The 27,203-nt window shown below is 42.4% G+C and overlaps 3 protein-coding genes and 1 long non-coding RNA gene across 5 annotated transcripts in view; 2 read left to right on the top strand and 2 right to left on the bottom strand.

Annotated features, from left to right (window-relative positions):
* Nucleotides 1–378: 378 nt before the first annotated feature.
* LOC146968664 (uncharacterized) overlaps nucleotides 379–27,203 on the top strand; it is a 91,750-nt gene continuing 64,925 nt past the window's right edge. Inside the window, exons 1-2 of one of the 2 annotated variants that reach the window (XM_085806424.1) lie at nucleotides 379–452; nucleotides 538–900. In XM_085806424.1, coding sequence (XP_085662550.1) covers nucleotides 392–452; nucleotides 538–900 — 424 coding nt within the window. In that variant the 5' untranslated portion in view covers nucleotides 379–391. Of the gene's footprint in view, nucleotides 453–537; nucleotides 901–27,203 lie in introns of those variants that run through there. The other variant, XR_015038212.1, reaches the window with a different exon arrangement.
* On the bottom strand, nucleotides 16,180–17,022 carry LOC146968672 (uncharacterized). Its single transcript, XM_085760399.1, has 3 exons — nucleotides 16,999–17,022; nucleotides 16,411–16,891; nucleotides 16,180–16,343 (listed from the first exon to the last, which is right to left on the bottom strand). The coding sequence occupies exons 1-3, from the start codon at nucleotides 17,020–17,022 to the stop codon at nucleotides 16,186–16,188; spliced, it is 663 nt and encodes a 220-aa protein (XP_085616525.1). The 3' UTR covers nucleotides 16,180–16,185.
* LOC146968667 (uncharacterized) overlaps nucleotides 17,952–27,203 on the top strand; it is a 33,462-nt gene continuing 24,210 nt past the window's right edge. Inside the window, exon 1 of the long non-coding RNA XR_015038219.1 lies at nucleotides 17,952–17,990. This is a non-coding gene — a long non-coding RNA (uncharacterized LOC146968667). The remainder of the gene's footprint in view (nucleotides 17,991–27,203) is intronic.
* LOC146968671 (uncharacterized) lies at nucleotides 20,701–21,428 on the bottom strand. Its single transcript, XM_085760398.1, has one exon. The coding sequence runs from the start codon at nucleotides 21,334–21,336 to the stop codon at nucleotides 20,701–20,703; it is 636 nt and encodes a 211-aa protein (XP_085616524.1). The 5' UTR covers nucleotides 21,337–21,428.

The following is a 27,203-nucleotide window of genomic DNA, read 5'->3' as shown; positions in this document are numbered from 1 at the left end:
TACACATCAGCTGTTCTTGCAATGATAGGAACCCCAGTCATTTTTTAAATCTGAAGCAAATGTTATTTTTTGCATTTATTTTCTTCGCAGAGTGCAACAGAGTACCAAATGATTCTGCATTTGGTTTGATGAAGGAACAAGACATAGAACATGTTGGTTTGATGAATGAAGCTGCTTCAAAGGGAGATCGTCCATCGTCCTCCTGTGTTTCTACTGCAACAGGTTTTCACTCTGGACCTAAAACTACTTGGATTTATTCTACAGTTTGTATCATTCTAGCAGAGTCAAACACATCGATCCTCTGATCTCACCTCTGTCTGATTGTTCTGTTGGTGTAAAGATGAAGCAGCCTGGTCCTGACAGGAAGAAGTGAGTGTAGATGTAGTTGTTGATGTGGGAGAAGATGATGTGCTGCTTCCTGCTGCTCCTCACACTGACCTCCTGTGTCTGTGGTGAGTTTACTCCTTCACTTTATTCTCTACAAACTGATACAAGTCCTCAGTTAGTCTGCTCCTCACTTTCCCTCTGTCTCCTCAGAACCAACATTTGTAGTGAAGGTGACACAGAGCTCCTATCAGGCAGAGGAGAACCACAACATCACACTGGAGTGGACCTTCAACACCAACACTCAGGGCTCATCCAGCTTCCTCATCATCTACTGTGAAGCCTTCACTAATCTCACAGTCTCAGTCCTGTATCATCTACATGAGGGTGATGAGGTCTCAGCGTCTGAGGATGAAGAGTTTTCAGGACGAGTCCAGTGTGACAGAGACGTCCTCAGAGAAGGACGAGTCAGACTTCATGTGTCCAGACTCAGGACTGAAGACTCAGGACTTTACTGGTGTCAGGTCCTCACTGAGTATGAGAGTGGCTCTGATGAATGTCGACTGAACGTCACTGGTGAGTTGATTCAGTAGAATAAACTGCACATGGAAACAAACATCAGGAGCTTCAAACACAAACAGACAGTCCAAAACTGAACTTTGGACCTGAAGGACCAACAAGTGTTTTATGTCTTTTACAGAAGCTGTTGGTGAACCAGAACCAGAACCAGAACCAGAACCAGAACCAGAACCAGAACCAGAACCAGAGAGACCAGGACCAGGGAGTTGGGGAATGATTGCAGCCTATGTAGCAGTGGCACTAGCAGCAGCAGTTTTACTGGTTGTCAGTCTGCGATTTAAAGACAAGGAAAAAAATGCACCGTCTGAACCACCGTCCTCTGTCGTATCAACAGAACCTGAGTCAAAGAACCAGGAGACAGAACCAGGACTGACTCTGGATCAGCTGCTGATGGAGACAGACCTAAACAACACCAAAGAAGTCATGTCTTAAATCCGTTTAACACAACTACTCGTTAATTATCCCTCACATATTCAAGGGGAGCATACGTCAGTCCGACTGCCCAAAAGTCCGACGGCTCATTTCTCCGACTAACCATTCTACTGTGTTGATGTTAGGTTTAGGGTAAGGTTAAGGGTTAAGGCTACTTAAAGGATAATTTCCGTTTTTTACAACCTGGACCTTATTTCTAGCATAAAATAAGATCATTTTACTCACCCAGACAACTTTGGTGTCATTTGGAGTTGTTTTGATGAAATTAGCCCCAGTGGAGCGGCGCGTATATCCGTATAATGCGAGAGCACGGGGCACGCAATGCAGCCTCTAAATAACACATTATCCGCCGCAAAACTCATTCATTTCGCCAATATTTTGTTATGATACACTAGTGCTATTCCCCTCCGAGCCCGTGTGGCATGTTATCAACATGCTGCGCCTGTAGGTTGACTACTAACCTCTTATCTGGATGATGTCATCTCCGACCGCTGCCCGGTGCGGCTAACTTGCTACGGCTAATGCTATGGTTCGTTTCTGCGTGTTTCTGACTTGTCAGAACAAAATGAGCAGCTGGATGAAGTTCAGCTTTCACAGGCTTCCTCTCCTCAACCTGGACTCACTAAAGCTCCGGCTAGTTGAGATAAAAATGGACCTGAATGCCGAAGCAGAATGATTATTATCAGAATGAGCCGGGCAGCGGTCGGAGATGACATCATCCAGATCAGAGGTCAGTAGGTCAACCTACAGACCCCGAATGTTGTTAACATGCCACCACCGGCTCGGAGGGGAATAGCACTTGTGTATCATAAGAAAATATTGGCGAAATGAACGAGTTTTGCAGCGGATAATGTGTTATTTAGAGGCTGCATTGCGTGCCCCGTGCTCTCGCATTATACGGATATAGGACGCGCCGCTCCACTGGGGCTAATTTCGTCAAAACAACTCCAAATGACACCAAAGTTGTCTGGGTGAGTAAATGATCGTATTTTATGCTAGAAATAAGGTCCAGGTTGTAAAAAACGGAAATTATCCTTTAAGTTGGAGAAATGGGAGGTCGGACTAATGGACGCAAAAATAAAGAAATGTATGGTCGGAGAAATGGGTAGTCGGACAGACGTCATGCGCCCAATATTCAACACCCGCTGAGCCACAGTTGTCTTCTTACCAACTTTACTAGATCCAACACAGCAGCTCACTGTCTGATCAGTATCTGCTCACTGTCCTTTATCTCTTGTCCGTTTAAAGTGTGTGTCCGTTGTCAAACAGGACCAGGTGGTGAGCATGGACTGTAGGAGAGTGAGAAGGTGGTGAGAGCATAGTTACTCTATTGCTATTTCTAAACCGTCTTTGGTGAGAGGCACTGGTTATTTACGTTGTTGTCATGGTGATGTGACGTACCTCCTTTTCACGCTACATGATGGGTTGATACGTTTATTCATCTGGCGAACACTCAGAAAAATCGACCTACCTGCGAAAAAGAATAATTTGCGGTCGGTGTGAAAGGACTCGTATTGAAAATGCTGTAATGCAATTTGTTAACTGATTTGAGAATGTTGAGGGTTGAGCCAACCACAGCTTGACTAAACACACCCGCCTGCTTGTCAAGCTAGCTTTGCATCTACCTCTTGCAACAGAGAAGCTGTGAATACATTAAATATGTGCTCCAAATTTATAGTAGGCTATTTTCATAATCTTAAAGCAGAAGTAAGTGATATATTTGTGTTAATATAAGTCTTAAATAGTTATATCTTCCGACAGCAATCACTTACATAGAGTGTTTGGTCTGAAACACGGGTCTGTCAGTCACTCTGCTCTGCTCTGAGCCGAGGAGAAAACATTTATCGTATCCTACAGTTTTTATCCAATGAGGAGAGAGAACGGCATGCAGGGCTGTGTGTGCAGCCAAGGAACGCCGTGAATGTGGCGACGTAGGGACGAGGACTGTTATGGTGCGTTCAAGGAAACTCGTATTTTTCCGACCGTGAAGTGGTACCAGTTCGATCTGGTACGAGTTCACGGGTCAGAAGTTACGAGTGGCCGTTATAGTGACTTTCACCGGTAAAACAGGTCGGAAAAACTACAATAACACCTGGCGTTGTATATTTGCACTGTATATTTGTTTGTTTGTGTTATTTCCCTTTATTTATTTATTTATTTCTACTCTTACTATACATGCTCTTGCCTCAGGCTGGCCTAAAATGTATATTCATCACAGTGTTAATCCATGTTCATAAAGTGTCAGATTTTTGTATTTCAATTATTAAGACTGTGGATGTAAATAAAGTTTCCATTGAATGTGAAAAATCTAAACTTGTTCCTCATTCCTCATTAGATTTGCAGCAGATATGTTCACACACTGTTCAGTCTCTGTTTCTTTGTTGAAAGTGTAACACAGCTTCTCTAAACTCTAGGGTGTAAACCGCAGCTGTTAGTGTGTGTCAGTCAAAGTGAAAGTATAAAGTGTTACCAAAACATCTTTGACTGAAGTCACAGTTAATAGAGTTTCTACCAAAGCGAGCTTTTAGTCATAAACCATCCAGTGCTTCATCAACTATCTGCAGCTTCAAAGTTATTAGAATGGAAATCTGGATCTTTACACCTGTGTGGATTTGGGTTTTATAAGAAATGTCGGTAACGAAATGTCTGAGGCTGCTTTTGTTCACAACTGTTGCAACAGCGGGACTTGACTTTGAGCACTGAGATGAGACAGAAGGCCAAAGTCTGAGTTGTGGTTTTGGTTTATTGCACCAAAGTCACGTATGTGATACAGAGTAGGCCTACTTTCAGTTGCAACTATTGAACAGTGAATCATTCTTGCACTGCAACAGTTGATGTGATGGTAATGACATATGTAGTGGGGAAAGTGTTATTTAACTTTTAAAAATAGGTTATAATTGTCCAAATAATAACCAGATTAAATTAAAATGTGTTTTTCAGGTTATTATGTGACAAATTTGAGTGCAGTTTTAATGAATTTAACATTTTCTTTTGCTCTACTATGAAGAAGATGTTTAAAAGCCAGGGTTGGGGACAAAATTCTGCTATATTTGGATCTTCAACATAAAAAGGCAAATGTCATTATTGAGACACAGTTCTGTTTTCAGAGCTTCATCAACCACCTGGTCCGAATTTCCCGCGTAGTCCAGCGGACTTTGTAATCAACAGTTTGCTCATTTAGAGGAAGTCAGTGGGCTGATGTCAGAGTTGACTGAAAAGAAAATCCAAATCATTTTGATTCAAAAAACTTTATTTATGCCCGAGGGGCAATTCAAGAGCACGCCGAGCAGTTCCACGCGGATTTAAAAGAACTGCTCAGCGAGCCGGTCGGTCAACCGCACAAGCAGTGATGCGGTTATTGAGGAAAAGACAGAATGAAACATATTCTTGGTGATTCTTCAATTGCTGGGCACTTCTGACCTTTGAAATCTTGAAAAAAAAAGTTTTTTCTATTTCAAAAGCTTTCATACATAGTCTGAAACAAAGCAGAACTTTGATCGTAATTTCGACATCATTGATTCTCAGCCATTTTTGTGATGTAATGAGGGGGGATCTGTTAGAGTTGGTAAACAGCAGCTATAGCGTACGTTGTGCATTGGTTCATGAGCAGTGCCATTTAAATGTTGGGCTCTACCACTACTTACAGTGCACTAGTGAGAGTCATTATAAAAAAAAGGTAAACTTATCAACATAAAAAGATTAAGAATTACTACTGTACATAAAGTAATAGGATTTAATTCACAATAAATTCACGTCAGGGAACCAGATAACCAATTTACAAAATCTGTCAAGTATATTATTTGGAACCTTGATTAATAATCAAGTTAATAATAACCATAAACAAAATTGCTTTATTAATAGTTGTAGAATTTATACAGCAAGACTCACTGTTGTACAACATTAAACAATTGAGCAAAGATTGTAAGTGAAAATGAAAGTAAAAAAGGGTATCTGAACCCAACCCACAATCAAGTCACAGTTTTTTTTATGAGAGAGATACGGGGGGAGGAAGATGGAGCAGCTGCAGTTCCTCCTACGGTATATGTTGTTTTTTTAACTGCATTTTAGACATCAAGTCATGGATGGCAGTGAATTTCCTACAGCTCAACCAGGACAAAACTGAGGTTTTAGTCATTGGTCCTGAAGGCCAGAGAGAGAAACTTTTACCAAAACTACAGGATCTTAAACCAACACAGTCAGTAAAAAATCTGGGCGTGATTTTTGACTCTGAGCTGAATTTTCTTCCACATATCAAAAATATGACAAAAATAGGTTTTTATCATCTTAAAAACATAGCCAGAGTCCGCCCGTTTCTCTCTCAGGCCAGTACGGAGGTGCTGATGCATGCTTTTATCACCTGTCGATTAGATTATTGCAATGCCCTGCTCTCTGGTCTTCCCAAAAAGAGTATTTTTAATCTCCAATTATTACAAAACTCAGCCGCACGAGTGCTGACGAGGACCAGAGGGCGGGAGCATATTACACCAGTTTTAGAGTCGCTGCATTGGCTCCCCGTACGCTTCAGGATCGATTTTAAGGTTCTTTTACTAGTTTTTAAATGTCTTAACGGCCTTGCGCCCTCTTATTTATCTGACCTGCTTTTACCATATCAACCCTCGCGGACCCTGAGGTCCTCCGGCACCGGCCTTTTATCCATACCAAAACCCAGAACCAAAACCCATGGTGAGGCGGCATTTAGCTATTATGGCCCCCACCTGTAGAACAGCCTGCCGGAGAGCCTCAGGGCCGCAGAGACAGTTGATATTTTTAAGGGAAGGTTAAAAACACACCTTTTTAGTCAGGCTTTTAACTAGATTTTAAATTCTTCTCATGGTTCTATCTTATTTTATGTTTCTGGCTTCTATCTGGCTTTTAAAGTTGTTATTAACCTTAAATAATTTTACTTGTTTTACTTATTTTATTTATTATCTTACATATTTTTATTTATTTATTTGTTTATTTACTTTTTATCTTTTTAAACTGTTCACCCTGTTAACTTATTTTTCAGGGTTTTTATCCTATCTTATGTTTTTAGTTTTTAACTCCAGTGTTTCCTCAGGGGGGTCTTCCACGCTGGGAGCTGTGTCTGGGCTGCTGCTGGGGGCGCTGTCCCTGGGTCCCTTCGGCTCGGCTGGCTGTGGTCTGTCGGGGTCGGGGGGCCTGGGCGCTGGTGCCCCCTGTGGCACGGCCTGCGACTCCTCCCAGTGTGGACGGCCCCAAAGATAGCGCTTCCTCAATCCTCAGTGTCATGCCATGTCTCCCTAGCGTCAGTAGTGAGAGAGTGTGTGTGTGTGTGTGTGTGTGTGTGTGTGTGTGTGTGTGTGTGTGTGTGTGTGTGTGTGTGTGTGTGTGTGTGTGTGTAGTATGGAGTGTGGGAGGGAGGGGTTTTCACTTGTAATTGTTTTATTTTCTATGTGTGTAAAGCACTTTGTGTTGCATTTTCCATGTATGAAAGGTGCTCTATAAATAAAGATTGATTTGATTTGATTTGATATCTGGTTGTCTACTGAGCTGCTCTCCTCTCTCTGATCACATCTGTTGTTTCCTCAGGTCGATCACTGGTCCTACATGACTCTGGTGTTGATGGTCCTCTCCTTCTTCCTCCCCCCTCACCTGTCTAGTGTCTAGATCAACAGGTAAAAATTAATTAATCATTTCTCCAGTTACGCTGACTCCTGATACCTGAACTGGATTGATGTGATTTTTGCAGCTTTTTCTTCAGTTCAGTCTGTTTCCATGTGATTTTTTAATTTTTTTAACCATTGAATCAACAGTTCACTCATTTAGAGGAAGTCAAAGTGCTGGTGTCAGAGTTGAACGAAGAGAAAAAGAAAAACCTTAAAAAAAAAAAGTCTTCTAACTCAGTGTTTCCATTTCAAAAGCTTTCATAAAGATCTTCGCAGAACTTTGATCGTAAATTTGACATTGATTCTAAGTGAATTTTGTGATGTAATAACGAGGTTGATGACAATTTTCACTTTTTGGAGCAAATGTTTGTTAAGTTTTAGACTTGGTGGTCATTAACTCAGTAGGCAGCAAACAATGGACACTTAATATCTTATCTAACTATCTAATTAAGTGATTATTTTTTGTTTCTGATCGCCCAAATATGAACCAAATTAATTTGTTTTTTCAGGTTGTGACAATGCAAAGTTCAGTTTTATTAGAATGAAAATCTGGATCTTTACACCTGTGTGGATTTGGACCAGTGGATCCGGGGACCGTGTTCAAACACCGCTCAGTTCTGCGAGTTTTACAAGAAATGTCTGATGCTGCTTTGTTCACCGCTGTTAGAAGTTAGAGAAGTGAGATGTTTCAGAGCGAACCGAAAGAGTGTGGGGTTTGTTGCTCCCCGTCACATGTTTAAAGGAAATTGGATCAGGATTTGTGAAAAAATACACATGCATTTTAAGTTTTTTAATGTTAATAGGTGATGAAGTGTTCAAAACCAAAAAGAATGAGCCCACCCACTTATCTCTACGTTGCCTTGGACAGGCTGAACAGTGTTGCATAATGTGCTGTAATTCCTGGTCCGAATTTCCCGCGTAGTCCAGCGGACGTGACATCAAATGACTCTCCATGTGTGTCCTCGACGGCTTTGGCGTGTGACTGGCTGAGGTCTTACAGTAAACAGTCACGTTAACAGCGAGTAAAGAAATAATGTCACTTTCTTAAGTTGTTTTATGCAAGAAAGTCACAGTTTAGACTCCCAATCTGTGGTCAGCTTATCGTCACAGAGGCTGCTAAAGTTTATAATGTAAAATGTGAATATAAATAAATGTCTATATCTGAAGTCAGTGTAGATGTCGTTGTTAAAGGGATAGTAGCATTTTTTTTAAAGTGGGGTTGTATGATCTACAAATAGCCCCTAAGTACTTTAATTGCAGTAGAAGACTCTCTACACTCCTCCCGTTAGCAACGCCAGCCCATAATAGCCCTGCCCAGAGATTTACAACATATATTGTTGTGAATGGACCCAAAGAAACGGCCTATTTTCGTGGCCTAAAAGAGGTTTTACGTGAAAAAAAAATACACAGTTCCATTGTTCGCTATAATATAATTTTTTCCAGCCCTTCAAAGTGCAGGAAAAACACAGTTTTTATTTGGACCTAACCAACTCCTCCAGCCCATTATATTATAGCGAACAATGGGACTGTGTATTTTTTTTTCACGTAAAACCTCTTTTAGGCCACGAAAATAGTCCGTTTCTTTGGGTCCATTCACAACAATGTATGTTGTAAATCTCTGGGCAGGACTATGGGCTGGCGTTGCTAACGGGAGAGAGTCTTCTACTGCAATTAAAGTACTTAGGGGATATTTGTAGATCATACAACCCCACTTTTAAAAAAAATGCTACTATCCCTTTAATGTGTTGTTGTCTCCTGTGACAGGGAGAAGATGATGTGCTGCTTCCTGCTGCTCCTCACACTGGCCTCCTGTGTCTGTGGTGAGTTTACTCCTTCACTTTATTCTCTACAAACTGATACATTTATATACGTATGTGTGTGTATATGTAGCTATATAATGTACAATATTATGTCTTTGGACCAGGATCCGAACCAGAGAGACCAGGGGCCGACTACATCCACAGTGATGCTGCCGAGTCAGCACAAACATTGTTTCGCATCCTTGTGTGTTTTATTTGTGTTCACCTGTTGTTGTACTTGTTGCTATTGCAATTGTAATTGTATAGTTCTTGTTGTCCTTGTCCTTGTAACTAATGTCATTTAATCAGAAAGAACAAAAGGAAAGATCTACACGGCTGATGAACATGTCCAGAGTCAGACTCAGAGTCTCTCTAAGATTCAGTCCATCAGTAACTACTCCGTCTGAACCTGTGATGGAAAATTCAGGTATTCAACCCATAAAGTGTTTTGCATAAATAACCCTGTTTGATGTGAAAAATCTAAACTTCTCCTAAAACCTCATTAGATTTGCAGCAGAGACGTCCACACACTGTTCAGTCTCTGAGCCTCTGTTTCTTTAGTCTCATCCAGCAGCTTTAGTTAAAGTTATGTCCAGCAGTTTTTCACTGGATTAGAATGATTGGTTTTGTTTTTTCATCATTAAAGCAGAAGTAAGTGATATATTTGTGTTAATATAAGTCTTAAATAGTTATATCTTCCGACATCAATCACTTACATAGAGTGTTTGGTCTGAAACACGGGTCTGTCAGTCACTCTGCTCTGCTCTGAGCCGAAGAGAAAACATTTATCGTATCCTACAGTTTTTATCCAATGAGGAGAGAGAACGGCATGCAGGGCTGTGTGTGCAGCCAAGGGACGCCGTGAATGTGGCGACGTAGGGACGAGGACTGTTATGGTGCGTTCAAGGAAACTCGTATTTTTCCGACCGTGAAGTCGTACCAGTTCGATCTGGTACGAGTTCACCGGTCGGAAGTTACGAGTGGCCGTTATAGTGACTTTCACCGGTAAAACAGGTCGGAAAAACACGAGTGGGTTGCCTGAAACGCTACAAAGTCGTAAGTTGTGACTTGAAGCTGTAATTTACGATTTCAAAAGCCTGCCTGGAACGCAGCATTAGCCAAAACGACCGGACCACTTACTTCTGCTTTAAATGTTATTCATCAGACTGTTGCTAAATCAATTTGAATGCAAATGTAATTTTCCGCTTGACTCTAACGTGAATCTACTGTAAATAAATCCTGATTGATCTGAGTAAAGTTGTTTTGACTCTTCTCAGTGGTGTCAACACTTGAAACTGTTCATTCATATTAAACAATAATGAACAAACACTGTTGTTGCTTTGTTTTGTAAAATGACTACCCCTAGTCAGATCCACATCTGCTCGGTGTTCCACCCCATCATCATCATCATCATCATCATCATCATCATCATCATCATCATCTTTATTCACATATATAGAAATATACCTCCACCCCCACCCAACTAAAGGTTAAACCCCTGGGACTTCCCACCGCTATTTGTTTTAGAGCTGAAGAAGACTTTTTGATCAGAGGTGAAACATCTTCAACCAATCAACAGAGAACCCTGAGACCCTGTTTGCTCCCTCCCGCTGGCACAACATTTGACCTATTGACCTTTGACCTGTCTTTTGATGAAGCTGTTACAATGTGTAATCAACTGTCCATATGTAAAGTTTATGATGTAAAATAAATCTTACCAAGTTACCGAGACTTCAAACTGTTCATTCACAACATGAGCTGTAGGTCTAGAGCGCCCCCTGCTGACCATCTATCAGAACTAACTGTCCTCTGTCATATTTAACCATTGTCTCATTATATGAACTGCAAACATGATGTTCTGTTTAAAGGAGTCAGAGTCGCTCCACTGGTTTGAGATGGTGAAATTCGGCTCAACTATCAACATTTCCCATAATGCACAGCAATAACAGGAGGCTTAGGCTACTTACTCATGGTAACAGTGTAGTTGGGTTTTAATAGCTCTCATCTGTTGATATCAGGCCAGAGTGTTCTTATGTAATTTATTTTATGTTATTTATGGGTCTTTGACAAGTAAAGACAGTCTGATTTCCCCATTATACAATGTTTTTAAAATAAAGCAGCCGAAATCAGTGGAAAGCTTATGGTGGTGACGTCAAAAGTCATACGGCCGTGTAGTGGTCCGTTACTTCTGGCGATCGCATTTAAGCTTCAAACATGGTATAAAAGGTTTTCATATGTGAAGATTATCTTTCTGAACAAAACTTGTAAGTATCATAAACGTGTGTTAGCCACAGCGCTTATTTTGTGACATAATCCAAAACGCAATGCAAAAATCCCATTCACTTCCCTCAGGAACCAATGCAATGCTAAACTTCCGGGTTTTGACGGCAGCCCTGGCACACTCTATTGAGTTAGATCATATTAACAATACGAGGTTATCATATAGACCCATGTGTGTTCTTTATATTACTGTCAAGGATATAGGTCCATTGGGATCAAACAGTAGGGACAAGTGTTGTTGTCACATTTACAACTTGTCGATTTTCATGAATATAATGCTTGATTGTGATTTCGTTAATGTTATTTACATGATAATGTTCTTCATTGTTCTGTGTAATATTTTCTATAATATTTTCTGACATTTTTTGACTGTTTTAATACAGTATGTAGCTTATAAATGTTCTGTGTATGTAGTATGTGAATGGAGATTGGAATCAGCTGGCTTTGAGTTAAATAGTGGACACACCCACTGACCTGGTAACGCTGAGGACGGCTGATTGCCGAAACGCGTCCGTTTCTCGCTGCCGAGCAGTTTTTATGAATTAAAAAGTGTTTAACTTAAAGTGAGTGCTGTCACAACCCTTTTTTTGACTTCATATTAACAATATTCAGACATCATCTGACCGACCGACCTCCATCCACAAACAATCATTCTTTACAACAGAGAAACAGCTTCTGTTTTCTGACACGAGTTCTCAGCTCAGTGACAGTTTTAGTGTGAGCTGCTGTAAAGTGAACTCACAAACACCAAAACCTGAGTTTGACAAAAGGACAAAAGTACATCACATTGTGAATGTAGCTCAGTATCAAACCTTTGTACTTTCTACATCACTGAACTGTGTCGTCTATGACAGCTGCTGGAGTCTGTGTATATGCTGTTTTCTCTGGTGACCAGAGTTCAGAGTCACTGTCAGTCTAACATGCTCCTCCTCCTCTTTACTTTTGTGATTCTGTCCGTTATTGTTTCTTTCAAATTTCAACTTCAACCGTTTATAGCTTCAACATATTTGATTCTTTAATATGCTGAAGGACAATACGCAGGGTTCAGCAGACTCCATTACTGTCTACTGTGAAGTGCTCGATGATCTCAGAGTCTCAGTCCTGTATCATCTACATGAGGGTGATGAGGTCTCAGAGTCTCAGCATGAAGAGTTTTCAGGACGAGTCCAGTGTGACAGAGACGTCCTCAGAGAAGGACGAGTCAGACTTCATGTGTCCAGACTCAGGACTGAAGACTCAGGATGGTACCAGTGTAAAGTTCTCACTGAGTATGGGAGTGGATCTGATGAATGTCACCTAAAGGTCAATGGTGAGTTAAAGGTTTAATTCAGTCTCTCGGTGAAGAAAAGTTTCCTCTTCAGATGAATCACCAACATGTTCATGTCCTTTACAGCAGCTGATGCTCAACCTGAGGCTACAGAACCACCTGATGGACCAGGACCAGAGAGACCAGGACCAGAGAGTTGGGGATGGATCAGCCTCTATGTTGCTCTGGGACTGACAGCAGCAGCATTAACAACAGCTCTACTGGTCAAACTCTGCTGCTGCTCCTGTCAAGTTGTTTCACTAAATCCACTGGTCAGACTGTAAAGCTCAGTTCAGTGGTGTAAAGGTCAAAGTTCAGGTCTGGTTCACAACAGAGACTCTGTCACAGAACTGATGATGATGATCTGAAGGGAGTGTTTTTATGTTTATGATCTAAGTTGTCTGCGTGACTGTGGGTTTGTGTTTAGATGAAGCGTTAAGCAGTCCAGAACTGAACTACACAACAACTGCACTTTATTAGGGCCTGAGCTACAACATGCGTCGGTGAAGGCCCACCCTGAACGTCCTGATATATTAAAGCAGAAGTAAGCGATCCGGTCGTTTTGGCTAACTTCCTGTCAGCCGATGGAGTTAGCAGTCCCCGCCCTCGTCCCTACGTCACCACATTCACGCGCATCCCTTGGCTGCACACACAGAGAGGACCGCCCCTTTATGCCGTTCTCTCTCCTCATTGGATAAAGGTTGTAGGATACAAGGAAAGTTTTCTCCTCGGCTTACAGCAGAGCAGAGTGACTGACAGACCCGTGTTTCGGACTAAACACTCCAAGTGATTGCTGTCGGAAGATAGAACTATTTAAGACTTATATTAACACAAACATTCTGCTTACTTCTGCTTTAAAATAGAATAGAATAGAATATAATAGAATAGAATAAACTTTATTGTCCCACAGGGGAAATTTGTTGTGGACTCAAGTGCATGGTAAAAAGCTGCCTTACTACTGTATTCATTAGATTCACATGACGTCACTGTGTTTCTGCGCCGCCATATTTGTGTCCGAATCAGGGCAATCTGGGCACAGATCACAGCGTCACGTTACCAGAACAAGTGGAGTAGTAGGAGGAAATCAGCAAGAGACCGAAAATTGACGTTATTTGAAAGATGCCAGGATTATATTGTGCTGTTGACTGTGATAGCAGTCGCCAAAGAAACCCCGGACTGCAGTTTTATTCCATCCCAAAAGACGTTAAGTTATAGGCGGAATAAATAGTTGACTGCAGGCATCTATCAGTGGCAGCATGGGCTGTGACAAGTCTCACAAAAAGAGGGGATTCACTTTTTTTTTTAATAACATGGATATATTGAATTCTGCATTTTGATTACTTTCTTATTAATTCCTCACTGATTCTGCATTTAGGGTCTTTTATTTCTGTTTAACAGACCGTTGCTAAGTAAAACGGGCCGTTGCTAGGGACGCCACTCTGATCAGCGGAGCAGGGCAGAAGAACTACCAAGGATTTTTACCTTGTGTTTCATTTTTACCAGCTTCAGACGAATTGTGATGTTAGAAAAATGACTTGTGACTCACCGCTGCTGGAAACCAAACCTGCGATCAGAGCAGACGGGCCAGCGCAGTGTCACAGCTGTGACCAGCTGTCTGTGCCACCGCGAGTCCGCGACACAAACCGTAGTCTCTTATGACAGACAGGACTAGATAAATGCACACATCGTAACATTTACATGATAATTCGTCAATCTACTGATTGATTATCAAAAGCTCGTTGAAAACAACTACACACGAGTCGACCGAGAGGAGGGTGAGGAGCAAACAGCGGAGAAGTGACCGGACTAAGGACTTTGAACAACATTACGTCTCAAATTAATTAATTAATTAATTAATAAACTGTGTAATAAGTGGGATAATATAGAGTTTGTCTGTTGTTATAGAGATATAAACCCAGACAGGATGTATGAAACCCTGTCCTTTTGTCAAGAAACTGTCATTTCCATCCTGTGGTTTGCATGCTGTCATATGAGGAGACCTGTCAAATCGGACACAAATATGGTGGCGGTCCCTTCGACGTGACGTCACTGCAACCCATGAATACATAAAATACATAAATGAGAGGACCCTCAATTTCTTTATTAACAAACAAAAAACAAAATTTGTTTCCACCAAGTACAACTATACCAGAAAGATATCTTTACCGAATTTGTTACAGTTTGATAAAAACAACAGTCACAAAAACTTCAACTATACGTTTCTTCCCAGTTTAGCTTGATGCGGGGTTATAACCCTATTGAGTCAGAGCATAAAAGTCCGCCTAACTAGATTTTTTGCTAATTTAATGTGAAGAACAGTCAAATGAATAGAACTTTTGAAAGATTTACTCTAACAACACCAAATTTGGTATTCAGCTTCGGGAGATGAAAAGACAATATAATTGAGTCAGATTGGTCAAAAAACATGGCCACCACGGACCAATGAATCTTCGTAATGGGCGGAGCTTAGAAATGATTGGCCATAACTCCCACACCCTTTGACCTATCATCACCAAACTTGGTGGGTAGGTCCACAACAGGACTGTGAAGTTGCCTACCAAAGCATTTTGACCTCAACCAATAGGGGGCGCTATAAATGCCAAAAATCTGTATCTCAAAGACCATTGGACGGAATTACACCAAATTTGGTATGCATGCTCTAGGGTTGACTATTAACTAATACCTTGAGTGCCATGTTGATAGGTGAAAGTGGGCGTGGCCTATTCCTCATTAACCGTCATTGTTTGCGTTTGATTGATTTATGGCCGGCTGGAAGGACCTAGGGACATGAAACGTAGTACATCCACTATAAACAACATCAAAATGCTGCTCAAAAAATTTGGTCCCAATCGGCCTAATGGGGGCGCTATAACATAAAGTGTAAACTTTGAAGGGCTCTCCCCACCGCGCCACAAGTGCTGTTGACTAGAAATTTTACACACACTTCCTCCTGATAGTCTTCTACAAAAAAGCCTCCTGCACCATGAACGAAAGATTTTTTGCTAATTTGCATAATATTAAAAACAGTAAAATGAATAGAAGTTTTGAAATATTTATGTGATCAACACCAAACTTGGTATATGACATCGAGGGACCCAGACAGTCATTTCTATTATAAGGGCGGGGCTTAGCGAATATCGGCCACAAATCATAAACCGTTTTTCTGACTGATTTTCTTGATCAATATCTTCAGAAGGGGACTAAGAATAGACCTATCAAAACATTTTGAACTCATGCCATAGGGGGCGCTACAAACCTCATAAACTTGAGAACGAAAACACATCTGGGAGAAATCTGGGGCTTGTAATGAGTATGTATTGCTTGGAGCTTTCAGGGACAGAGTGGGTGATGTCGTCCGCTGTGGCGGGTGAGGGTCACCATGGCTGGTTTGGGGCGGAACAGGTTAGAACCCGCAGATTGCCACTTGCAGCTATATCTTTTAGTTGTTGTTGCTACAGGATAATTCAGGAGAATTGTCTTAAATGTCTTAAATATTTGGACATGTAATATTAACAATACAATACAATATGTATGTGTGTTAATATATGTGTTTTCAGAATATTTATATATTTTTGAAATTTTATATTGTAACGTAGGACCCCAGGAAGAATAGTCGCTGCTGAGGCAGTGAATAATGGGGATCCACAATACACTAAAGTAAACTCTCCTTCGTGGATTCTTGTGAACACGTAAAGATCTTCCTGTTGACAAAATGTCTTATCTCAAAACTACAACCAAATCATTTAAGGTGTCTTAACTCTACCTACTGCCTTACATGTACTCCACACACACAATACAAGAAAATGGTTTAACTTCTGTATGGACTTTCATGTGCTGCTCAAGACAACAACTGAAGTTTCCCTCCTTTATGGGATTTCATGTGTGTCGCCAAATTCTCCAGCTCCATAAATGTTTCCCCACAAACACTGCAACCAAATGGCTTCACTTTTGAATGGACTTTTGTGTGAGCCAAAATATTTGTCTTCTGGATAAATACTTCCCCACAAATAGCACAACTAAATGGTTTCTCCTGTGTGGTGGTGTCTCAAGTGATTATTTAAACCAAATGTATGTTTAAATTGTTTACCACAGGTAGGGCATTCAAATGGTTTCTCTCCTGTATGGACTCTCATGTGTACTTTAAGTTGACATCTTCGACTAAATGTTTTACCACAGGTAGCACAGTCAAATGGTTTCTCTCCTGTATGGATCCTCATGTGTTCTTTAAGATGACTTCTGTAATTAAATCCTTTATGACAGGTAGCACAGGCAAATGGTTTCTCTCCTGTATAGCTCATCATGTGGATTTTAAGATGATCTCTTCTACTAAATGTTTTACCACAGGTAGGACATTCAAATGGTTTCTCCTGTGTGTGGATCCTCATGTGGATTTTAAGATGACATCTTCGACTAAATGTTTTACCACAGGTAGCACAGTCAAATGGTTTCTCTCCTGTATGGGTCCTCATGTGTATCTTCAAATCCCAGGGTGTGCTAAATGTTTTACCACACTCTGAGCAGCGACGAGACTTCTTATAGCGTGTCTTCTTACCAGTGTCACATTCTTCATCACTTACATGAACAGCTTCACTGTTCAAACCTGACTCAAGTGCTCTGGTATCTCTCCAGTCATCACTGTATTCAGTCTCACAGGACGACTCTGAGACCTCATCATCTGGATCTGGTTGAAGATCTTCAGGTTGATCTGAGTTCCTGGCTGGTTCAGATCCTCCACAGTCGTCTCCATCGGCCTCTATCTGTTCAGCTGAGCTGCTGGATGGAGGCTCAGCCTCAGTTTGTCTTTGATGAGGTTGTAGGGACTGGGGTTTCTTCTCCTCATCCTCACTCTTCACATGAACAGAAGTGAAGGGAAACTCAAGAGTGGTCGATCGTTCCTCCTCTTCTTCTTTAAGATGTAGACTCTCTGGGTTCTCCTGATCCAGACTTGAGGTCAACTCAGGAGGATCCTCTGCTTCAATCTTCAACAGGTGCTGATCACCTGCAGAAACAAGCAAACACATCATGAACAACAGTGTCTTCATACTGTCACTCATATAACTGGTGTCTCTATGAACTTCTTCTCAGTGGATGCTAGTCTGAGCTGAAGGAATTTTGCTCCTGCCATTGAGTGGGTTTGAGTGGACTGAAAAAGGTCGACCTTCCTGTTCCTGCCCTGACCATGTTTTACAGAGGCACCATTGAGACTGTTCTCAAATACTGCATTTCATCTTGGTTTGGCAGCAGCACAGCAGAAGAAGCGATCACCGCTACAAGAGTCAGTAGAGTCAAGCCAGTTGAGTCAGTAGAATTGGTAGAAGTCAGTAGAAATGGTAGAAATCAGCAAGAGTCAGTAGGAGTTAGTTGAGTCAGTAGAATTAAGTGGAAGTCAGTAGAGTCAGTAATAGAGACAGTGGAATTGGTATCTTTAGAAATCAGCATTACTCAGTAGAGACAGTATAAGTCAGTAGAGTCAGTAGATTCAACAGAGCCAGTAGAAGCTCTGGTGATGGAGGGTTACCAGTGTTGTACAGACTCAGTACAGTCAGTAGAAGTCAGTAGAGTCAGTAGAAGTCAGTTGAGTCAGTAGAGTCAGTAGGAGCTCTAGTGATGGAGGGTTACCAGTGTTGTACAGACTCAGTAGAAGTCAGTAGAGTCAGTAGAAGTCAGTAGAGGCATCAGACATCAGGAGCTTCAAACACAAACAGTCCACATCTGAACTTTGGACATACCGTAGGAACCCCGCCCCCGCCTGTAAAGCCGGGTTTCCACCGTATAAACAACCTTTTTTTTTCTTCTCTCTTTTACGGCAACATCCATAGTCCTTAGTGATCTTTGTTAGATATGTCAGGTGGAGCTGCCCATCATACCGACGCAGGTAAAACGATGCAGAACTTTCCTTGTATCCTACAACCTTTATCCAATGAGGAGAGAGAACGGCATAAAGGGGCGGTCCTCTCTGTGTGTGCAGCCAAGGGATGCGCGTGAATGTGGTGACGTAGGGACGAGGGCGGGGACTGCTAACTCCATCGGCTGACAGAAAGTTAGCCAAAATGACCGGATCGCTTATTTCTGCTTTAAGTAGCATCTTATCAATGTTTTTTGAGACCTTTTTATTAAAGGGATAGTTCACCCTAGAATGATATTTCGCTCATCATCTACTCACCCTCATGTTGACTAAGGGCTGGAAGAATTTTCGGAGTCCACCGTCCCTTCTCTGAGTTACAGGGGGTCTTGGTGTAGCAGTGCATTTCAATGCCACGGTAGCAAAGGGACACCAGAGCTCTTCGTAAAAAAACACACACAAAAAAACATCCAAATACCTCCATGATGCTCGTATGTAATGTCCGTCTTGTGCTGAAGCCCCAAATTGCGTAATTGTCCCGAAAAAAATTAAATAAGTCCACATTCCAAGCATGTTTGTAGCATTAGCTCCTAGTGTTGTTGTCCGCGGAGGTATTTGGATGTTTTTTTGTGTGTGTTTTTTTACGAAGAGCTCTGGTGTCCCTTTGCTACCGTGGCATTGAAATGCACTGCTACGCCGAGACACCCTGTAACTCAGAGAAGGGACGGTGGACTCTGAAAATTCTTCCAGCCCTTAGTCAACATGAGGGTGAGTAGATAATGAGCGAAATATCATTCTAGGGTGAACTATTCCTTTAACATCAAGAGATAAAGCTGGAGTTGTGGATTCTACAAGTGAAGACCACTTCCGCATTCAAAAAGCTGCAGTGCCCCCCGCGGCCTCTGGGGGCTGGTGTCAGAAGTGAGCAACTCTCCATTGACCCCCATGTTAAAATAGCCGACTTTGCAGCTTAAAAAAAACACATTTACAGCCTGGTTCATTTTATCGTTTTGGTCTCTACCGATAGTTTACACCTCTGTGAACACTGTGGGGGGGGCTAGACTCCACCTAAAATCCAAGATGGCGCAGTTCAAATCCCCGTATAAGGAGCACAAAACAGACTCCCCTAGACCAATGGGTGACGTCATGGGTGCTACGTCCATTCTTCTTACAGTCTATGGCATAGATCCACCAGTCGGCAACCAAAGGGACGCCCACAAAAACATCACTTCCGGTCAGAGCATTTTTGCAGTGAGAAAAATCAACTGTCCATGGAGTAGCTTTACATCAAGTCAGATCAGTCACTTTATTTTTGGCATCCTGACCTTTTAAACAAGTAGATTAGGCCACCTTTCATTCATAGTTGATTTTCATTACAACTATACACAACTCATTATTTACTGCACTGTAACACTGACTATGGAAATTGTGTCTGAGCCACTGCTACACACTGCTGTGTTTTCAATTTGACTGCAGCCACATTCTTATATACAGCTCCTTTAGACATTAAACCAAAACTTCAGAGAAAATGGTATTCCAATTTAAAATGAATAGACCGTCAATTTCTTTAGTAACAAAAACAAAAGATGTTTTCACCAAATACAACTATACAAGAAAGAGATTTTTACAGTATCTGCTACACTTTGATAAAAAAACAATGAACATTTTTATAGAGAGCCTAAGCGGAAGCCATGGGACCTCAACGCGGAAAAGGTCTCCATGTAAATGAACGGGAGTCAAAATTTTATTTTGTGATCCGATTTAATTGTGCCATGAGAAAAAAATGTGACCTCTACCTGTTTAAAACATCACGTTTCATGCCCAAAAATCAGCAGTATGTCATAAAACGGCAACGGACGAATGTATTTTGTGTGAAGACCGCTCTGCGGACTACAGATCTGTCCCACAAAAAATACGTCACCAACTGACACAGGTCAGTGTTGACGTCTCCTACGCGACTTGTAGTCTTTCTGGTTACGGATTCTTCTGAATTTTATTTTACAACAGTTTTACAACAAACTGCTGATTTCTCGGCATGAAACGTGATGTTTTAAACAGGTAGAGGTCAAATTTTTTTCTCATGGCACAATTCAATCGGATCACGAAATAAAACTTTGACTCCTGTTCACTTACATGGAGACTTTTTCGGAGTTGAGGTCCCATGGCGACCGTTACTCCCTCCGCTTAGGCTCTCTATTGTTGGAATGAGCTGTTACAGTTCAGCTCAACCAACAACTCTGCAGCCTCACTTACTGCTGTCATTTATTTGTAGCATTAATTTCATGAACAATCCATTTTATACAATTTCAAAATCATGAACTTTAACAAAATATTTTACATGTGAAATTAATTTTCACTGTGTTGTGATGAGCTGTTACAGTTCAATAACTGCAGCCTCACACACACACTGCTGCTGCCTTCAGTAACAGTCCTGAGTTTACATACACTCATACGTCTCTTCTTGCCAGAAACATCAGAGAATTGACGGCCACAAAAACTTCAACTGTACGTTTACTCTCCTAAAATTGCCTTGCCTTTCCTTTCCTTATGGGATTTCATGTGTGTTGCCAAATTCTCCAGCTCCATAAATGTTTTCCCACAAACACTGCAACCAAATGGCTTCTCTTTTGAATGGATTCTTGTGTGAGACAAAAGAGTATACTTTAAGGCAAATCCATTCCCACAAATAGCACAACTAAATGGTTTCTCCTGTGGGTGGTGTCTCAAGTGATAACTTAAACCGAATGAATGTTTAAATTGTTTACCACAGGTAGGGCATTTAAATGGTTTCTCTCCTGTATGGACTCTCATGTGTACTTTAAGATGACATCTTCGACTAAATGTTTTACCACAGGTAGCACAGTCAAATGGTTTCTCTCCTGTATGGATCCTCATGTGTTCTTTAAGATGACCTTTGTAATTAAATACTTTACCACAGGTAGTACAGGCAAATGGTTTCTCTCCTGTATGGATCCTCATGTGACGTTTAAGATTAATTCTTCTACTAAATGTTTTACCACAGGCAGGACATTCAAATGGTTTCTCCTGTGTGTGGATTCTCATGTGGAGTTGAAGAGTAGATTTCTGCCTAAAAAGTTTACCACATGTAGCACAATCAAATGGTTTCTCTCCTGTATGGATCATCATGTGTCTCTCCAATTCCGAGGGTCTGCCAAATTTTTTACCACACTCTGAGCAGGGGCGACACTTCTTACAGTGAGACTTCTTACCAGTGTCACATTCTTCATCACTTACATGAACAGCTTCACTGTTCAAACCTGACTCAGGTTCTCTGGTTTTTCTCCAGTCATCACTGTATTCAGTCTCACAGGACGACTCTGAGACCTCATCATCTGTATCTGGTTGAAGATCTTCAGGTTGATCTGAGTTCCTGGCTGGTTCAGATCCTCCACAGTCGTCTCCATCGGCCTCTATCTGTTCAGCTGAGCTGTTGGATGGAGGCTCAGCCTCAGTTTGTCTTTGATGAGGTTGTAGGGACTGAGGTTTCTCCTCCTCATCCTCACTCTTCACATGAACAGAAGTGAGGGGAAACTCAAGAGTGGTCGATCGTTCCTCCTCTTCTTCTTCTTTAATATGTCGACTCTCTGGGTTCTCCTGATCCAGACTAGAGGTCAACTCAGGAGGATCCTCTGCTTCAATCTTCAACAGGTGCTGATCACCTGCAGAAACAAGCAAACACATCATGAACAACAGTGTCTTCATACAACTGGTGTCTCTATGAACTTCTTCTCAGTGGATGCTAGTCTGAGCTGAAGGAATTTTGCTCCTGCCATTGAGTGGATTTGAGTGGACTGAAAAAGATCGACCTTCCTGTTCCTGCCCTGACCATGTTTTACAGAGGCACCATTGAGACTGTTCTCACATACTGCATTTCATCTTGGTTTGGCAGCAGCACAGCAGAAGAGAGGCACAATCTAAACAGGCTAGTGAGAACAGCAGAGAAAATCATTGGACTGGATTGTCAAGTTAACGCTATCGCTAGCTTGCACCAGTTATTTTTTTACAGCTGAATTTTCAGTCCAGTTAGCTTATTTACTAACCCTGGGTAGATCATCATTAGCGCCAGTTAGCAACAGTGTTAGCTTTTAAAAATGACAATCCTTGACATACTAGCCTCTAACAAGATGTTTCACTCAGTCATTCATTCCCATTATATATTTTCTAGGGAGATGACAAAGATTCTCAATTAGCTACAGGAAGAATTTGCAAAGACAACGATGAACTAAAATGAAGGAATTGTCTGAAAAACGGAAAATCAGTAAAATAAAACTTGCACTGTCATGTTCGTGTTCCAAGGATGAGGCCGTGTTGATAGCAAGTAACTTAGTTTAATGTCTCATGTTCTCAACAACATACATGTGGCTTCATGCAGTCTTGCTCTACCTCGTTATATGGTACGGTGAGCTGACTACTAACCAGTACTGCCGCCTAGCGGTCAAACATGTAATAACATCCAATCATAACATCCCCCCTTTTCTAAGGTAAAATGCATTAACATGAATTATCACATTAGCTGTGTCAGTTATTTCAACCATTTCTCATTCAGCATAACTCTGCAACACATAAGCAGTATAAACAGTTTATATCAGACTGCATAACTCATATCTAAGCCAACACTAGACCATTTAGAACACATTCACAACATCAATCAATATACATTTTGTTCAACATCTTTAACATGCATATTGAATTTTCTTTGTTTATAAGTTCAGTCTATCAGGCTTTCTGATTTGTCTTGTGGACCTTCTTAACTCAGGTTCGCTTGGAGTAGGTGTGTGAGTCAGTGTTACAGTCCATAGCAGGTGTGGGAGTTACCTGAGATTCACCACAGGTTACACTGAGCTCACCAACAGTCCCTTGAGGAGTCTTTAACAGACTGCGACGATTGCGTCTGAGGATTTGTCCATCATCAGTTTTCACCGTGTACGATCGTGGAGCAACTTCTTGCAGTTGCAGTTGCTTTTGTACTCCATCCATCAGCATCCTCAATCCTGACTGTGTCGTTGGTCGTCAGTGGAGGGAGATGCTTGGTTGTTCTGTCATAGAATGACTTTTGCATCATCTTCTGTTGTCGTAGCTTATGTTCAATCTTAGAGTGATTCTTTTGCTTTAATTTGTCGTTTTGATGACTCGGCAAAGTTGTTCGTAGCTTCCTCTTCATCAGCAGTTCAGCTGGTGATAGGCCGCACTGAAGAGGTGATGCTCTGTAGCTCAATAAAGCCAGATAGGGATCCGAGTCACTGTCAGCTGCTTTCTTTAGGAGTTGCTTGAGAATGTGAACTCCTTTTTCAGCTTGCCCGTTTGACTGTGCATAGTGTGGGCTTGACGTCACGTGCTTGAAATCATATTGCACTGCAAACTTCTGCCATTCTTTGCTGCTGAAGCAGGGGCCATTGTCGCTCACCACGATGTGTGGGATGCCATGCCTGGCGAAGATAGATTTAGCATGTGTTATGACACAAGTTGATGTTGAGCTTGCTAGTAGCGCCATCTCAGGGAAGTTTGAGTAGTAATCCATTACCACTAAATAGTCTTTACCTCTGAGATGAAACAAGTCCATTCCTACTTTGTGCCATGGTGCTGTTGGCACCTCAGCTACCACCATAGGCTCTTTGCTCTGCTTGTTCCTGTGTTTCTGGCATGTTTCACATTTACTTATAAGTGTTTCAATGTCTTTGTTCAGTCCGGGCCAGAAAACCGTGTCTCTCGCCCTCCTTTTGCACTTTTCGATGCCGAGATGGCCTTCATGTATCCTGTGCAACATGTCCATTCTCAAAGCCCGTGGAATAACAATCCTGCCCTTTTTCAACAGCAGACCATCCACAGTACTAAGCTCACCTCTGACATGGTAAAATTGTGGACACGAACCAGCTGGCCATCCCTCATCCATGTTCTTCATGACATGCTGTAGCTCAGCATCCTTTGCTGTAGCCTCCGCTATTTGTCTTGACTTTGTGTCAGACACCGGCAGTGTAGCCGACACCATGTTCACGTGACACTGTATGTCCTCGTCTGTTGCACTCACACTGTCGCCTGTAGTTGCTCTGGATAGGGCATCAGCAAGGACTAGGTGTTTACCTGGAGTATATATCAGTTGATACACTCTTTCCACAAGCCCCAGTTCTTCACAGGCTCTGTCACCAAGAAGTGATTCCCGTCCCTCATTCACAACAAAGAAGGATAGGTGGTGCACTTTTCCTTTAACTGTGACACTCAACCTGCATGTGCCCAAACATTTGATTGGCCGCCCATTGTAGTCTTTCAGTCCAGATTCTTTTCTTTTTATTTGTGGCTTATTTTTCATTGCCTTCACATCACACATGCTTATGAGATTTGCTTTCGCACCAGTATCCAATCTCATGGTGACTACAGTCCCATTTATCATTAGAGGAGCTATCCACTTATCTTCTGTAGTGACATCATTTACATTGTCTGGCTTATTTATTTGTTCACTTTCACAATTCACCATTCCAACAAAGAACGTGTCACTTAGATCAGGCTCGTCTATTAAGTTTACAGTTTTTTCTTTCTTCCCCTCTTTCCATTTGGAGAAGCATTGTTTAGCAAAATGATTCTTGCCTTGGCAACTGGAGCATTGCTTACCAAACGCTGGACACTGTCTAGGCTTGTGCTGTGAGCCGCAGCGCTTGCAGTTTATCATCACATCCTCCTGCAGGCCGGGTCTGTGTGCGCCGTCTCCGCTGATACGACACTGCTCCAACCGCTGCCGCGCTGTCACTCTGCGCTGAGGCGACTGCAGACATCTCGCTGAACGTCCTCACGTGCCTTTGGGACAGCTCACTGGCCTGGCAGATCTTAATGGCTCCTGCCAGCGTCAGCTCCATCTCCCGTAGTAGCCTCTCTCTGACCTTTTTATCCTCCACGCCGTAGACGATCTGGTCCCGGACCATGGAGTCACTCAGCGTTCCGAAGTTGCAGGACTGCGCCTTTAGCCGCAAGTCCGTCAGGAAGCTATCGAAGGGCTCATGCTGCAGCTGTGTACGAGACCGAAACACGTACCTCTCGTACGTCTCGTTCTTCTTCGGAGAACAGTGAGCATCAAACTTGCTAAGCACTACATCCAACTTTTCATTATCTTCAGGACTGTCAAACACGAACGTGTTAAATACTTCTATGGCCTGTGGCCCTGCTATTGTTAGCAGCAGCGCTACCTTTCTTGCTTCCGGCTTACGCCTGGTTCACACTGGACGCCGAAGCGCCGCGACGCGGAGCGGCCGCGGAAATCGCGCGCGAGCCGCGTCCCTCCAGTTCACACCAGACGCTGATTTCTCCGCGGCGGTCGCGAGCGCCTCTGCTCCTCAGCTGTTGTTTACTCACATTCAGAGCTGTGTTTTTTACATCATGGATAAGTAAATAACCTCATATAATTATAACACCGTGTGCTGTGGGTCAAACAACTCCCTGTACTTCACTTCCAAGATTAATTTCACGTCCTCCTTCACTTTACAACAACTCGTCTCTGCCTCTCTCTTTCTCTCTCTCTTTCCCTGTTTGTTTGTGTGTTTTGACCCCTCCTCCTCCTCCCTGCAGCCAGCCCACTCCGTGTCTCCCTATCCTGTGTGTGTGTGTTTTCATCTCTCTTGTTCTCTGTTGAGTCTGACAAATATAAATACGGTCGCATTTGTCAATCGCGGTATTTTATTTTGAAAATCGCTTTTATTTTGAAAATTGACCGGATTCTCTCGTGTTTCTTTGTGTGACTTCCTGCCAGAATTGACGCGGTCGGCCGCGGCTCGCGCACAAAATAGAGCAGACGCCGAAACCGGCGCTCCACGGCGCGAGCCGACCGCAGAGGACCGCGACGCTCCGCGTCTAGTCTGAACTACAACACCAGTTAACGAGGGCGCCGAATGGAAGCGGACTCCGCTCCGCGGCTATTCGCGGCGCTTCGGCGTCCGGTGTGAACCCGGCGTTAGCCTCGAGTCCCGTAGCAGCGATATACAGGTGAAACCGCTGTTTGAAGGTGCGCCAGTTCTCGTCGACATTCCCCGTCAGTTTCAAACTTTCCGGTGGTTTTAAATCCATGTCGCCCATTCGAGTTTACTCCTGGTACCATGTCATGTTCGTGTTCCAAGGATGAGGCCGTGTTGATAGCAAGTAACTTAGTTTAATGTCTCACGTTCTCAACAACATACATGTGGCTTCATGCAGTCTTGCTCTACCTCGTTATATGGTACGGTAAGCTGACTACTAACCAGTACTGCCGCCTAGCGGTCAAACATGTAATAACATCCAATCATAACAGCACCTGATTAAACGCGAAGAAAACGCTTAATCTTCACAAATAATAGGCTATCTGCAAAATCACGTACGCTTTATGTATCTTTTAGGACCTTCACTTTGCGCAAGGACCGTGCCTACCGTTTACTCTAGTTCGGGCGCAACGGAAATCAAACAGCGGCCCACTTAAAGCAGATATCATCGGCACGGCCGTTTCGGCTAATGCTGTGTTCAAGGCAGGCTTTTGAAACCGTAAGTTACAGCTTCAAGTCACAACTACGACTTGGTAGCGTTCCAGGTAACCCGTAGCTCGTGTTTTTACCGTCCTGTTGTCTGTGAAAGTTCCCTATAACGGCCACTCGTAACTTCCGACCCGTGAACTCGTACCAGATCGAACTGGTATGACTTCACAGGAAGGAAAAACACAAAGTACGAGTTTCCTTGAACGCACCATGAGTTAGCAGCCCCCGCCCTTGTCAGGCATCAATTGGTCCTCGTGCTACGTCACCACATTCACGCGCATCCCTTGGCTGCACACACAGCCCTTCATGCCGTTCTCTCTCCTCATTGGATAACACTTGTATCCCACAAGGAAAATTTTCTCCTCGGGTTACAGCAGAGCAGAGTGACGGAGAGACTCGTGTTTAGGCTGAAATACTTCATGTAAGTGATTGCTGACGGAAAATAGGACTATTTAGGACTTATATTAACAAAAACATTCCACTGATATCTGCTTTAACCACTCTCGAGCA

The sequence above is a fragment of the Trachurus japonicus genome, chromosome 18, assembly GCF_045865225.1.
Source record: "Trachurus japonicus isolate A0001 chromosome 18, Traja_1.0".
Lineage (NCBI taxonomy): Eukaryota > Metazoa > Chordata > Actinopteri > Carangiformes > Carangidae > Trachurus > Trachurus japonicus.
Note: the sequence above shows the minus strand (reverse complement) of the source record. Positions and strands in the feature narration are given on the sequence as shown.

Coding starts and splice junctions, on each gene's coding strand:
- LOC146968672 (XM_085760399.1), bottom strand. CDS start 17,022: ATGATGAGGTCTCAGAGTCGTCCT. Junction 16,892..16,998: donor TGAGGTCTCAGAGTCGTCCT/GTGAGACTGAAT, acceptor ACTGGTAAGAAG/ACACGCTATAAGAAGTCTCG. Junction 16,344..16,410: donor ACAATTTAAACATACATTTG/GTTTAAATAATC, acceptor TTTGTGGGGAAG/TATTTATCCAGAAGACAAAT.
- LOC146968671 (XM_085760398.1), bottom strand. CDS start 21,336: ATGATGATCCATACAGGAGAGAAACCATTTGATTGTGCTACATGTGGT.